The following is a 15295-nucleotide window of genomic DNA, read 5'->3' on the forward strand; positions in this document are numbered from 1 at the left end:
GTGCTGTTTTACAAACAGCTTTAAGAAGTTATAATCATCTTGGAAAAAAAAAACCCACCAACAAAAAACTTGTTAATGTTTCTTGAATAGTATCCTACAGACAGGTTCCCAAATATTTGTGCAGGTAGCACGCAATTATGCAGTTCCTTAAACAGCACTTTGCTGTGCAGTGGTGCCTGAGGTACTGATATATTGGATGATGTCATACGAACTAAACAAAAAGTGCAGCAACTGATGGAAAAAACAGCAGCCAAGTGGCTCAGCTTTAACCAGGCATTTCTGTTCAGTGCATGAGTGCACAAAGACACAACAGCCAAAGTGAAGTAAAACAGGCAGGAATTCTTTAATTGACTTCCCCAGGCATTACACTAAGTTGTGAATAGTAAAGGCTGATACTTTCACAATTCCAAACTGAAATAAGAAACAAACCTCAGCCTGGGTACCCCTTTCCTCTAATCTCACTTTGGCCATTTCTAAAAAGGCTTGATGCAAAATCCTCCTTGAATGTCTTCCAACATTGCTCCTTGGCCCCTTACTTCTGTCCCTTGTCCCACATCAGGCCTTCAGAGACAGGCCCAAGCTATCACCATGTGAACTGAACTACTGAAAGCATCTCTTTTTAGTGAGGAAATGTTTGAAGTTAACAGACCTGGGTGCAGGCAGAAGAGCAGGAAGGGATGAAGTTTACAGACCTGCATGCAGGCACAGAGTTCACTGACGAAAGCTGCCTTCAGCTGCAGTAAGAGCGTGAATGCTGTTTTGGCCAGCTTTGCTGCTGCCTTTCAAAGGCAGGAAGATGCCTGTAATGTTTGGGCTGCTTCCCTTCCAGGAAACAGCTAGTCCTGTGTGTCAGGGATTGATGCCAAGGTTTGCATTAATTCACACCATGGCTGAGCTGGACTTCTAACACCCAGATTTCTCAGCCAAAAATATGAGACACCAGGAGAAACAGACTAAAAAGCTACTTCTAGAATAACTTGAGTTCTTCCAGCCTTATCAAGAAGATAAAACCTCTGAAAATATGTTCTGCAAAAATGCTTTCTTCAGTTGTTGCTTTTAGATGAATATTTTGTTGGCTAATCTCCGTCATTTAAGACTCCATACCAGTAACTCTCACCCTTTAAGTGGCAGACTCACTTAATGTATGACAATATAACTGGGAAAAGGCAATGATATATTTTACAGTCTTGAAAAAGTGCCAGATCTCTTACATATTCACCAACAGTCAGAGTTCAAAGGTGATGACAACATCATGCTTGGATATACTGAGAGTCAATCGTCTTCTGACCTGAAAACCAAATGCCAGTGAGAGTGTGTAGGGGGAGCTCTGGTCAGAGCGGGTGTGAATGGTAAACCCCTTAATCCCCGCACCGGCGATAAATGCCATCCAGCATTAGAAGGTGGAATTAAACTTGGCTTGCAGAGGGCATCAGTGGATACAAACACTTTTGGGAACCTCTTAACTATTTCCTGGAGAAGGGCCCAACTTCCACAGTATGAACTGCTTCAGGTGTCACCTCTTGGAGGTGGGAGTACCATTTGAGAGAACAAAATTCTGAGGGAAGTAATTATTCTTTATTTTCTTTCTCTTCATTATTTTAAGTGCTTAATAAATTTTAAGTCTACCTTAATAGGATTTTAAGCCAGAAATTACATTCAGTGACTTCAGTAAAATAGTCAAGTTAATTTTGTACTTTTCATCTATATTTACTAACACATCCAAAATTTTGGTTCCTTTTGGCAATCTTCCTGGTACAGCCTACTTCACCACACAGCTAAAATTGGGGTCACTTTGCTTTAACAGGGCATTTAAGCCCAGGAAAATGTTTCGAGGCAAAACTGAATATTGCACAGAAATGCAAAGTCCACAGCTTCATCTAACATTTTCTGAAGCTGTTGGCAGTTAGTTTATTTTGCTTACCAGGTAAATGGCACCTAACTAAATCCAGGTACTCCAGGTGCCACTTGTATTGTGTTAAGCTCGTCAGATTCCTCCCCAGATTTCTGTCACTTAGAAAATGTTTTAATTTCTGATACACCAGTTCTAGTCGGGAGTGAGGGAAGAAAACAAAAGAAAAACATTTATTCCACATTACTCTTCTTATACTTTTTTTCAGGTTAAAAAAAAAGTATTAAAGTATGTTTGGTTACACTCCCTGTGTCATTAGTCACCTAAATTACTGGACTAGTTGTTTTAAACTCTTCTATGTTAGCTGCACATCCAGGAATCCCACTGTGCCCGGGACTCTCATTGCTTTGTGGAGCGAGAGACAGAAATCTGTTCCAACATGGAAAATAATAGTCACGGCCCTCTGCTCTGGAAAGCTATATTCATGGGCATTTCACATTCTTTTTTTAGCTCCAGTATGTACAAAGAGGGGGTTAGGCTACAGTGGGTACAAACAGCATGTGCAAATGAAGCACAGTAGTAAGGTACCAGCATAGCAACAGAGATCATAGTTTAAAAAACTATTTTGAGGGCAAAGACCTGTTAGATATGTTACTTATTAACCTATTTCCTACAGCAATACAGAGGCACTACTGAAGAGGACATTATCAGATGGTTCAGCATTCTCTTTATCAAAGTCAGACTTTGGAGCATTACTTAAATGCTTTAAAACTGCCATCATAGCATCAACAGAATCGCAGCATAGCTCAAGTTGGAACGGACACATAAGTCCAACTGCCTGTTTCCTAAAGACTACCTAAAACTACTGATATAAATACTGATGTACTGATATGTCATGAGATAAAGGCCAGAGTTAAATTCACAATCACTAGGTCCCATAAAAAAACCACAATTAGTCTAGTTTTGGTCAACCCAGTGCAAAATAAAAATTACAGTCTTGGTAAAACTGAAATTAAAAATATCTTCCTGCTCCAAATTCTGTCCTGGCAGTATGTGTCTCCACTAGGCAGGAATTTTATCCATGAGACAGAGGCAAGCATGTATAAGTAAGTGAGCTGGATTTTCTGTAAAATTAGATTAAGTTCTGGAGAAAGATTAAAGCAGTCATCCATTTTGTCCACTTCATCAGCTTGATTTGTTTATCTCTAACACCGTGTGTATTTTAAACTCATGAAGACAAGAAGAGATTTTCTTAATTTTCCTTTCCAGACAGTTGTTCGAACTGGGGCAGGAGATGGCAGATCAACAGATCTGAAAATGACTCAAAAGCAACTCTTGCCATGCCCAAACCAGGGAAATCCAACTTGAACTAATTCTGTTTAATGATAAAACCACCCAGCTCCTAAGTGCACGAGGAATTCATTGGGAAGCCTGCACTGCTGTTGGGTACTTCGTGTGACAGTCTTAGGTCATTGGGTGGATGCCTGTGTGCAGCACAGCTCAGCTCCCTGCTACACAGAACAGCCTGCACCCACTGACTCTGGACAGATGGCAAAGTGAGGAACATTTTCCTGGTTTGGTTTTTTTGGTGGTGGTGTTACTTTTTTTGCTTGTTTGGGGTTTATTTGTGGTTTTGTTTGTTTGTTTGTTTTTTGCTGCTGCTGCTCTGTGTTGTCAGTCTTGTGCCAGACGGAAGACCTTCCTCTCACAGTAATTTGGCTTGTTGGGTGATGCACCTACGATGTAGGATCCAGGTAAGAGAGCATCCACACATTATTTGACACTAAGTGATGAGTGAGAAGAAAGGCTGGCCAGAGGGGTGCAAGAGTGAAAACTCACTGACCTCAAGGGGCGGGGGGGCTTGTTTGGGATCACTATGCTCTGTCCCACCCCAGCAGAGATACTTCACCTGCCCTTTGCCCAGGAGACACTGCCAAGCACTAGGGTACTAGCCTGGCACTGGCTATCACACAGTACCTGCAGTGCTGGGCCAAAGCAGGTCTGGCAGAGGTCACAGAAACTTCTTGGCAGGCCGAGTCACCAAGTCAATGTAGGCCAAGTGAGAATGGCTTCAGTGGGTCCCTACTTCAAAGGGACTACGTGGGAAAGTTGTTGAATAAGGACTTAGGGGGAGAAGGACAAAGGACAGAAAGTAATAGAACTGTTCAGATCCCTCGAAGAAAGGCACTGGGGTGTGTTTGTGTCTCATCAGGTAGGTTGGAACTGACAAGGATACACGGGCACTAGCTTAGGACATGCTTCAATACCATCTAAAAAGCATCCCCTTCACCAAGCTGCCAGATTGTTTTCAAGATAAAGCTCAAAGGCTTTTATTTCAGTTGACAACTACTTTTCAGTTCAAGTAAACTGCTTGAACAGAGTCCTTTGACACCTCCCCATGATGCTTCACATGGCTGAGAGAGGTCACTTCTTACCCAAAAAGCAAAGGGTGCAGCCTTGGCAACAAATGCAAAACAAGCAAAGGCAGATCATTTTGGGCAAAGCTTTCTTCCAGTCAGCAGGAAAAACCTCATGTGGGCACTGATGCTGCTCGCATCAGCAGCCCCCAGGGGTTGAACTGTCCAGTCCTCCCTGCCTTGATTTACCAATTCAGCTTGTTTTCCTGCTGCAGTTGTAATGTGCAGCATTTCTGGATGATGACAAATCACAAGTAAAACAGGAGAGGAGTAAAACAGCATAATGAAATTTTATTCTGAAAATATGGCAAGAGTCTAAGGCACTTCAAACATTTCAATACACTTGACTAAAGTGAATGTGACAAGGTAATAGCATTCCATAAATATGCACCAAGAACTACACTCAGTTCCACTCAAGGGGAATATACAGCTGGTACCTCTAATTTTATTCTCCAATAAACATGTATGGAGCTTAAAGACTGACACAGTTAATAAAAATATGGTAACAGGACATGTAATTCTTCATGTGGGTTTTAATATTAAGGAATATAAAATGTTGAAAATACTGTGTGAGTTAATTTTATAGATACTAGTATCTTTTATATAAAAAGTTATACATTATCCCCAATTAGCAACAACTTATTTAGTGAACTTCAGACCTGACAAGAGGCTCTATCCCCAATACCTACCCACTCACCCACCAGCTCAAGATCCACGGAGCTGACTACATAAGCAACTGCAACTTCTGAATTTTAAAGTAATTAAAAACCGGAAAATCATGTTGGAATGAAATTTATGAAAAGTTTACTGTGATGAAGTCCAGGCACAGTAAATACATTTTCAAATGACTAAAAATAAGCCACTGGGACACCCCTGCATGGATAGCTTTAGAAGTCTTAGTCTGCACATACGAAACGATAATCTACAACAAAAAAAAACAGGATTTATGCCAGTGTACAGAAGGATGAGTATGTGAGCAAAAGAACAGTTCTGGCAAAGGTTCTCCACTGAGCACTACATAACTATATGCTTGCTTCAAGTTTACAGTTTTCTATCTTTAGCACTAGATCTCTGCTTTCACTTTGCTGGTGAGTTCAGGCACAAGACAATTACATTCAGTATCTGTCTCAGTAAAACAGTAACATTTAGCAGCTTAAAGATGGCGTAGAGATTTTTTACAGATATTTATACACTACTACTCAAACGTGGCTCTGTGGGTGGGACCAGGAGATGTCCTTCTGCTAAGCCTAGGAGTGCCCTGAAAAGGAAGAAAGAACAGTTAATCAAAGAGAAATTATTCCAGGCAGCTGGTACAAAACACAACACTCACAGCTACTCTGTTCAATCCCTTACCTTTAATTGTACACACAATTTTTCCTCTTCAATTTTAGGAAGAAAAGTGCTAGCTACCATACAGCCTACTAAGTGAGAGTGCATGGTGTTTAGACAGTGAAATGTTTAGCAGCAGTTTATCAGGAGAGTGAGTCAGGGCTAGAGAAGAGGTGGGTAGCTGCCAAAATACTTAGAACAGCTATGTTTCACTTTCCAGCTCAATAATTACCATTATAATGATACAACAGCACCTCTGCATACTAGCCAGAATCAGTGAACATTGCCAGTGAGCTATCTGTACCCCTTAGTAACTGGGAGGAGAAGCAGGAACTATCCCTCAGCCAGGCTTCAACCTTCTGCAGTCAACATGGATTTTAAAAAGTACATTCCACTTACCAGCATAGAAATTATCTTGTGAATAAACTCAACATTTCATGTGCTGTACTGCTGTACAGCTGTCAGGCAGTAAATTTATTGTTTACATTTTATTATTAGGTTCAGGAGCAACAAGTTATAACATAAACTACAGGAGGTTCTGTACTAACCGGTGATTGGGTTTTGGAAAAGTTGACGTGGGCATAAAGGAGAACTGCTATGTCCTTATGTCCAGCTTCCAGGGCAATTGAAAGTGCTGTGCTGCCATCCTGAGAGAAGAAAGGAAGAAACAAGAGAATTAGTGCTTGTATGCTCTAGCAGATCTCCTAAAAGCCCTATCAGCCCACAGAGAAGTGAAGTTATTAAGTGGAGGCCCTGCTAATACAGACAGGTTAATTTAGAGTCTTGTTTAATTTCTTTTATTTTAAGCCTTGCACTGCTGTTTTATGAGGCAGTCCAGTTGTCAGAGCCTCATAATTTCTCTCAATGAGGAGTCTCAATTATTGCTGTGGAAGAATGAGCACACCATTATCACAATAATGTTACATGTAGTGCTGTGTAATAACAGTGATTTCAGAAGATTGGGCTGTCTCAGAGAAACTACAATGTCAGTAACAAACAGAAGAGATGATAAGGGAGGGAGAAATGCTAATAAAATATAATGATAATTGCTGTTAAAATGATAATTGTTGTGATATAGCTTCCATCACCACTAAGAAACTGCACTCATAATTCCAAATGCTCCTTGATGGAAGTCTAATACAAATGAATGGACTTGCCCAGTCAAATAGTGCCACCTCAGTTTCTCAGAAGATACCATTGCTTTCAAAAACCACAGCTGTTGAGGGCTCTAGAAGCAAAAAGTACTTTAGCTCAAAGAGTATTTTACTGATCTGCTATTCTTCCTTTGGACGATGCTTAGTACAGGAAGAAGTAGATGTCAGGGAACCTGTGATGTGAACTTGTGGCTTGGTTCACTACCTGGCTTTTGGCTCTTTCGAATAGAAGTTTCTGCAACAGTGCCAGTATTTGAGATGTCTCACAGGATGGAGCACACATTCCAGTCACTGCCACAACTCTGGTATGGAATGGCTGGCACCAGTTTTTAAATGGTAAACCCTTTTTCCAGTATGGGACATGATGGACAGCATCCACATAGAGTCTTCTTACAAGAGTAAAAGGACCAATTATACATAAATCTAATTGTCCTGAGCAGACAATAACAAGAAGAGCTGTCGACTACAATGTGATGTAATGCACTACAAATGCGCACCAAGCACTCCGCAGTTAACCCAAGTTCTTAAACAGAGATGCTGAATAACTGCAGTACACATTAGAAGGATGATGCTCAGCTTACATGATGATTGTGCAGACTGCAAAAGCATCACTGTGACACTCAGAGTAACTAGGAGAATGCTACAAACCTCAATCTCGCAGCACAGATGAGCCCATGAATAAGCAGCAGTCAAACTGTGCTTGGGAAACTATCAAACTAGCCACAGGAATAGTTAAGTATCATGTCCCCATAAAGACTGTAATTATTGATTTTGTATCTAATAGTGGTGACAGCATCCAAGCAGCTGTAATCTAGATTGCCCCCCAAAAGTGTTTGTTAGCCTGAGGTCTTTGGCTATTTTCCGCTCAGGCCAGATGTTACGCACCGCTAGCACTACAAGCAGCTCAGCTGCTTCCTCCAGCAGCTGAGTGAATGAAGAGAAATGATGTCTTTGCCTCAGTGCAACAGCTTCAACAAATAACCACCCAAGGCCCTCTCAAATCCCAAACCCACCTCTAATTCAGTGTTCAGTGGGTAAAGCAATAAGGAAAGGAGGAGAAGAAAGAAAGGAAGAGTACCCAAGAAATGTTGTTAATGAGAACATAGTACTGGCAAGAAATGAGCTAAGTCAACATTTTCAAGCTTGAGAAATCTATAGATCAAATTGTCTGCTGACAGTTTGGGCTGCAACGGTCCCTGCAAACAAGAAATATGCATGAGTCTCACTTGGCACTGAAGTCACAGTCTGTATCTGTTTATTGTCAGGACAATGTAGCTTCATGACTAAGACCAAACCTGTAGTCTCAAAAGACATGGTGTAGGTACAGTGTGAACATCCTGTCAAGGGAACTGTAGAGCTGATGTTTGCCATGGGCACATAAAAGCAACACAGTGAGGCCTTCAGTCACCAGATAAGGTCCTAACTGAAAACTGGAAAACACCTTTGAAAGGGGGAAGGAATGTGACAAGGAAAGAAGTTTTACTATGAGCTTTTTTTTCTGGTTTTTTTCTGTTCTGGCCTCTAAGCAACTACAGCTAACCACAGAAATTGCTACCAGGTAGGTGTGCTAGAAAAGTAAAGATACTAGCCAAATAATCCCAGCACTTGCTACCATTAAGCAGAAGATTCACGCGGTTGGTGCTTTGGCACTCTGAGTCAGACATTCACCCAAGCAGATTTCAGAAGCACTGAAAGGCAACTCACATTGTCCTCCAGGGTGCTGTTACACCCAAGCTGAGCCAGCAGTAGTTTAACAATCTCCACATGTCCGTGCTCACTTGCACACATCAGAGCTGTAGAGCCCTCATCATCCTGGATATTGACATCTGCACCACAGGCCAGTAAAGCTTTAACCATGTCTATCCGGCCATGACTCACAGCTAGCATCAGTGCCGTCTGACCAGCCTGCATAGAGAGAAGACAGAAACCCAAATAACTACAGTGACAATCAGAGACAAAGCGTGAACACTTTTTTTTTTTTTGGACAGTGTTTCATCTGGGGAAAAAAACTGTTAAACAGTACTCTCAAGGCTTTGATTGCCATTATTTAAATACCTTTCATAGATCATATATCCCACAGTCACTTATCTATTTATTGAATTAATGGAACATTTCCAAACTATTTTCAGACATCTGTAGTTCTTTCAAAGGAGCTAAATACTGCAGAATTTGTAAATGCCACCCAAAATGCAGTAATAGTTCTTTTACACAATAATCAATCTTCATTTTTAGAAGAGGTCCAGACCTGTGGCTCAACTGTTCTTCCACAGTTCTATTTTGTATATAGCAATTAAAAACATACATGAAAACCCCCCAGATGATGAAAGCAAATGAGGGCAACATTTGAACCAATAGAGCAGGGATGGGAGCATGGAAAGAACGATAAAAAGGCACAGGAGTACAGCAGTAAGAACTGTGCCTCATGAACCATTTGACTGACCTGGCTGGCTTTAGCATTCACATCCCCACAGCTGAACAGTTCCTCCACTATCCTCATGTCCTTCTCCGCTTCCACAGCTGCAAGTGCAGCAAGCATGATGGGGGTATAACCAGCCTTGTTCTGATGATTTACATTACAGACATCTGCAGAGGGATGACATAATTTCTTCAGAAAGCAAGAACCCAAAAAGCAGTAATTGTGCTAATCAACTGGATAAACTGTTAGCAGAGCAGCCTATAAAAGAAAAAGTAGCAACTGCTTTCATAATGGATGCAATTCAAGGGAAGATGGAGGAGAAAAAAATAAACAGAGGAGCTCTTGAGCATGAGAAAGAAAAGAATGCTTTTGTACTATGTGTACAACACAAGCGAGGGCACAAAGACATTTTATATGTTATCATTTAGGGCTTTATTTGTACATTTGTTTTTCCTTTTGTAAAAGCAAGTGGTCTGAAATTTGACGTGATATTCAGAAATACAGTCAGGAGAGTCCTTAAGCTCTTCTCCTAAGGGCATCCACACTGCAGAATAAAAATGGTCCAGCAATGCAGTCAGTGGAAAAGTTATTTCTTTTCAGCACAAACATTTTCCTGCAACTAGCGTTATTTTAAAAATCTGCAAGTGTACTTCAACATGTTTTGGAGCTGCCAGAAAAACACCCTTTTAATTTAAAGACTTCTGCCAGTTCTACAGTGTAGTTGACCATGAACAAAACTGCTCTGGGAACAAACACAGGCAAATCCTCTGACTAGTGCCAGCAACTGACAAGAGTTCTCCTTTTTGTTCAAATCTTGCCTCCAGTCTGTCTCTGTTCCTAAAATTCTGAAGAAATTCAGCAGGGCTTATTGGTTTGTTGGGCAGCAGGGTCTTCAGTGTGCTCATCAGTGTATTGGAAAGCAGGGATTCAGATTTACATAAACGTTTTCTGCAGACTAGGGGTTAAACTGCACCACAGATATCTTAACAAGGAAAAATGGTTTAGGAAATTCTTCAGACTTATTGCCACAGGGTTGTTTTTTTCAGTGAAACTAGTATTTCAGAATCAATTCAAGTGCAGATGTACAATACTGCAAATTTTTTCATGTTCAATAGACATCAGTGACGATATCTTATAACCAGTAGCCCAGTACTATTTTCAGACATCCTTTCTGTGAAGCCACTGAAGCTCTCAGAGAACACAACACTCCGCTACATGCATTACATCATGAGTAATGAATAACTTTTGGAAGTAGTGTGCTCCTACTCTGACTAGACTACTTCAGCAGAGTGCGTTTGCTGAGGTAACATTCAGCTTCTTTTCTATATGGCTAATGAGTGAAACTGTTCTCCAATTCGTCCTCTTGATGACTCTGCTTCGTGCTATGGAGGATTCTCTCATCTTGACCACTCTTTCCACCAAACACAGACCCAGAGTTCTAGGAATAAGAATCTACCTGTTATATAACCACTCTGCAAAACTGACCACAGTAAGTATTCAGACACAGTCCAGAGGAAGGCTGTTGAAACCTGAAGGAATTTGCCTATTTGCAAACATTTTTGAAATTGATGGCATGAGCAGTGTTCTCCTGCAGAGAGAACTACCTGGCACTAGTCGTAATTGTTAGCTTTTACAGGTAACACCCTGGTGTCCATAGGCATACAGTAGCTGCCATAACCTACAGGAGTCCTGTCTTCCAGCAAGAGATGAGCATGTTCCTGCTGCTCTGAGATACCTAGGACGAAGAGGGGCAGCTCCCTCCCATCACACTGTGCTGCAGAGCCAGCCTACCCCGTTCCACCACGCTCCTGACATTCCCTGCATTCCCCTGCTGTGACTCATTCGTCCCAAACACAGACTGCCTTCAAAAGGACCAGAGATTTCAAAGTGCTCACTTTCCTGCTGAGAAAGTCTCTGCATGTGTGACACATGTGCTAGGTTATCAAAGCTGAGATTTGTATCATTAATACCCTTGTTTATCTGATGCTACCCTTCTGGATTTATGAATATTGCTTGGCTTACACTCCAGACATGTCACTGGCCTAGTTAAACTTTCACAACCAACTGTGACAGGTTTTATAACTAGTTCAGAGAAACAAACTTGACTCAGGGAGCAAAACTAGGATTAGACAGATTAAACATTCAGCCTGGGACCAGTTTCAATGTGTGATACCTCCAGCTGGATGCCATCTGGCACCTGCATGTGGGGAGCAGATGCTCCAGTCTCCCCATTTTCCACTACCCTACACACACACACCTCTGTATGTGTGTTGCAAGGGGATCAAGAAAAGGAAGCAACAAAAGCAACTACATGAAGCATCATCACATTCCTTATGGACTAGGAAAATGCTCTTCCGTGACAGAATGCCATATTGCTCCATTTTCTCAGGAAAGCAGCAGAGATGAGTCAAGGTGGTGGCCAGGAAAAGCTTCTGCACTGCTCTAGTAAGATAAAGGTAGACTAGTCTGAGTGTTTAAGACAGCTATTTATACCTGAATGCATCTTCCTCCATCAGCACCACACAGAGTGCTGAGCAGCAGCTGTGCTGCCTCCAGGGAAATCTGCTGGAGGTGGTGCTGCTGAACTAGGGGCTACAGTCCAAGAGTCAGGAATCCAACTGTCTATCTCAACTCTGTATATAATTTATTTGAGTGTTTTTTTAACTTCTTCGAAAAACATCACCTCCGAAGTTAGTACTAGAAAGAAAGATTCTAGATTACCTAAAGGAGCCACCATATAACTGTTAACAGTTAAAACACCTGCTGGAAGAAGACCAAACTTGACCTCCAGTCCATCAAGAATTTCACCCATGAGAATTGCAGACACAGGAATAATTAAAATAAAAATCAAGCAAACCTACTTGCATCCAGAAGAAGCTTTACAATTTCAAAGTTAGAATGTGAGACGCTGTAATGCAGAGCTGTGTTTCCATTTCCATCTGCCATGTTGATTATATGTCTGAGGACAGCAGGAGAAATCTCTTCAAAAGCAGTTATGTAGTCTCCAACCATTTCAGGGACAGCTGACTTCTGACTTGAGACACGAAACCACTCATGCTGGATGGTATTTAAACAAAACCTCTGCCAAAACCAAGACAGAAAAATTTACATATGGACAATCTATTTAAAAAGTTTTCCATCCCACAAGTTAGCAATGCAGGTCAAGCCTTTTTTTAGTTCAATGTGGGAAGAAAGTATTCAGCTTACAAACAAGATGTACATACTGAAGCTTCCCCTCTGACTAAAGCCCACTTTAAAACACCAGTTGTTTACTTCCTCTCACTTCACCTGACTTTCAGGAATAGTTCAACTCTGAGGGCACAGAATTTCAGGATGAGAAGACTCCCAGAATTAATGGTTATCAAATACTGGTGAACAGAAAAAAAGACTTGAGCAACAATTTCCATCAAATACTTAACTAAGTTTATGAATCAATGATAAACGCAAGACTTTCTCACTGGACTTAAAACAACTGGATGCTAAGTCAATTAGGCCCAGCTATGAGGCACAAATTATCAAATGCACAAAGAATATGAGAACTGGCTGGACAACAGTTCTGAAGAAGAAGAGCTGGATATTACAGATGATTACAAACTCAACCCAAGACAACAATATCACACTGTAATGTAAAAGGCAAATACTGTTTTGGGGTGAATAAATGGATTTTTAGCTTGCATGGCATGTGACGCAGTCCCTTCCTTCTGCCTAGTACTGTGAAGACAACAGATGAACTACTTTGTCTGATCAGTGAATACCACAAGAGATTTGTCTGAACAGTTTCAAAGATAAGCAGCAAGAATGAAAAGAAGTCAAGGAAATTAGACCTACTGGACAGACAGGAAGGACTGGAGATGCTCTGCTGAAAGAACTGTTGGGTAAACAAACCTGTAACATTTGTTGCAGAAGTAGGAAAAAAGGAAAGAACCTGTTCTTCACCTGAAGGCTGGCTAGCTGCAATAATAAGATATTTTAGTTGCAATGAGAAGATGCAGTCTACACATTCAGGATAAACTTCCCCACTGGTATGGACCAAGAGTGGAGGAGTAGGAGCCTCTTAGGCCAGATGACTTGTCTGCTGCAAAAAATGCAGGTAGAGCAAATCTTGCTGTGAGCCAAGAAGGCTTCCACAGTCACTGCCAGCTCTGACTTGGAGACACTTTCTCTAACCTGGAAGGACTACCATATCCTCCTCATAAACCCTCACCTGCAAGGTGACCAGTAAATTCAAGGGCAATTTTGCAGAGAAGACACTCAGAAAGCTTATCTAGCCTCTACGGGAAACACACCAGTAGCTCTAGAGGTGGTCTGTGTCTAGTAAAGAGAAAATATTCTACACAACCAGTACTACATATATATCTGTACTACACAAACACATTTACAGAATATTTTACATTGGTACTACTATAATGTGATGTATGTAGTATGAATATACGGAGTTGAAACACTAAAGTGTTTCATAAACCATAAACCAACACAATAGATTTTTTTTTAAATTTTAGGCAGTAGCGAGTGCAAAATACAATCAAGAAACTATTTTTAGTCACAGTATCACAGACATTATTTAATAACCAAAACACTTTTAAAATTCAATTAATCCATCACATTCAAAAAGCTGCAGTCCACAGCTCTTTCTGGTGTAAATGGCAGCTAAAAGAGCTGAGTATGCTGGAAGAGGCTGGGACAACTTATACAGATCCTTAGCTATACTGACATTTAACCTGTTTGGACAAGACTTCCTTATCAGCAGACAAAGGACAAGAGTTGATTAGTCTGCACTTTCTACCTACAAAACACTGTTTGTGCTGGAAAACATTTTAAGCATAAGAAAGAAAAATATAAATCCAAATTACACTTCCAAGGCAGAGATCATCGTCTGGTTATGCCATTTTTGACACTTTCAACTCCAAGAGGGCCTAAAGCATTTGTTGTTTGAATGCCTAAACTACTCCTGAAGGACAGATACAGAATTAAAAACTATCTGTTCACAACTGTATGAAACAACCTTTCAAAACATTCCCTGGACCACAGATGTCAGAACTGGGCACAGACAGTATTACTGTGTCATACAGACAACTTTATTGTCTTTAAGAAGCTGCAGATGCTCTACAGTGGAGGAGAATGACATAGAATTGTTGACTTTTATATCACTGCATGTGTGTAAAAAATGCAAAATTCAATCTCATATCACTAAGTAGTGTTCCTTTGCTTTCAGATTGCCCTCACAGTGTAGCACAGGCAATCCCTATATGAGGCATTTCCAGTAAGGCAAACACAATTTTATTTCTTGCAACTTGAGTATTTCTGAAGTATTAACAATGAATTCTCCTTACTCTCTGCAGCACTGATAAAAACCACCAGCGCAGTAAACAAGACTAACAGCATCCCTGTGCTTAGAAGGAGGCAGATCACCTACTGTTTCAGAACAGACTCTGAGGTTTTGTCATAGGAAGCAACAGACTCCTCACCCACTGCAGTCTCCTAATGCAAGGCCTGAGAGCTGCCCACAGCAAAAATAAAGCAAAAATAACAAAGGAATGCACAGGTGTGTTGAAACTGCACTTTCATGTTACTATTTTTATGCGTGTGCCTTGGGACAATGACACTGAAGCACAAAAAGCACAAGTATATTCTCTGGATTAAAATGTCCTGATAGAAAGAGCTTTGTGACTCTTGCAGATGAAATCCTCTTCTGTCTGGACACTGTGGTGCTGGTCCTGTAAAACCAGAAGTTACCCCTCCCTGAAGTTTTTCTATTTCATCTCAGAGATAATTTTGATCTGTATTGCTTACCACGTCTTTGTTGGTTAATGCCTTGGGGTCATCAATGTTGTTTCTCAGCAGGTTACAGGCAGAAAGCATCTTTTCACTTAGTTCGTATCTGAGGGAGACAGCAAAATATATTGTATATTTCAATTCTTCTCTTAGCGTTTCAGTATAGAAGCATTTATTTTTCTGAAAGTTCTCTGGGAACAAAAGTTTCCAGGCAAGCTATCTGCTGCTACCATGCAGAAGCCACTCTTGACAGCTCTTCTCACAGACACTCCTCCCACACTGAATGGAGATGTGTGTAGGAGCAACAGGAATGGAGAGTGGGAAACACATCACTTTTGTGCTCTAAGACTTGGCAACC

The 15295-nt window shown here is 41.0% G+C and overlaps 1 protein-coding gene across 5 annotated transcripts in view; it reads right to left on the reverse strand.

Moving 5' to 3' along the window:
- Positions 1–4537: 4537 nt before the first annotated feature.
- The window catches only part of KANK1 (KN motif and ankyrin repeat domains 1), a 129983-nt gene continuing 119225 nt past the window's right edge, over positions 4538–15295 (reverse strand). For all 5 annotated transcript variants that reach the window (XM_085043283.1, XM_085043286.1, XM_085043284.1 and 2 more), the window contains 6 exons: positions 14956–15043; positions 12027–12246; positions 9190–9332; positions 8454–8654; positions 6144–6242; positions 4538–5524 (listed from right to left, as the gene is read on the reverse strand). In XM_085043283.1, coding sequence (XP_084899409.1) covers positions 5462–5524; positions 6144–6242; positions 8454–8654; positions 9190–9332; positions 12027–12246; positions 14956–15043 — 814 coding nt within the window. In that variant the 3' untranslated portion in view covers positions 4538–5461. The remainder of the gene's footprint in view (positions 5525–6143; positions 6243–8453; positions 8655–9189; positions 9333–12026; positions 12247–14955; positions 15044–15295) is intronic.

The sequence above is a fragment of the Lichenostomus cassidix genome, chromosome Z, assembly GCF_008360975.1.
Source record: "Lichenostomus cassidix isolate B80296 chromosome Z, HeHo_3.0, whole genome shotgun sequence".
Classification (NCBI taxonomy): domain Eukaryota; kingdom Metazoa; phylum Chordata; class Aves; order Passeriformes; family Meliphagidae; genus Lichenostomus; species Lichenostomus cassidix.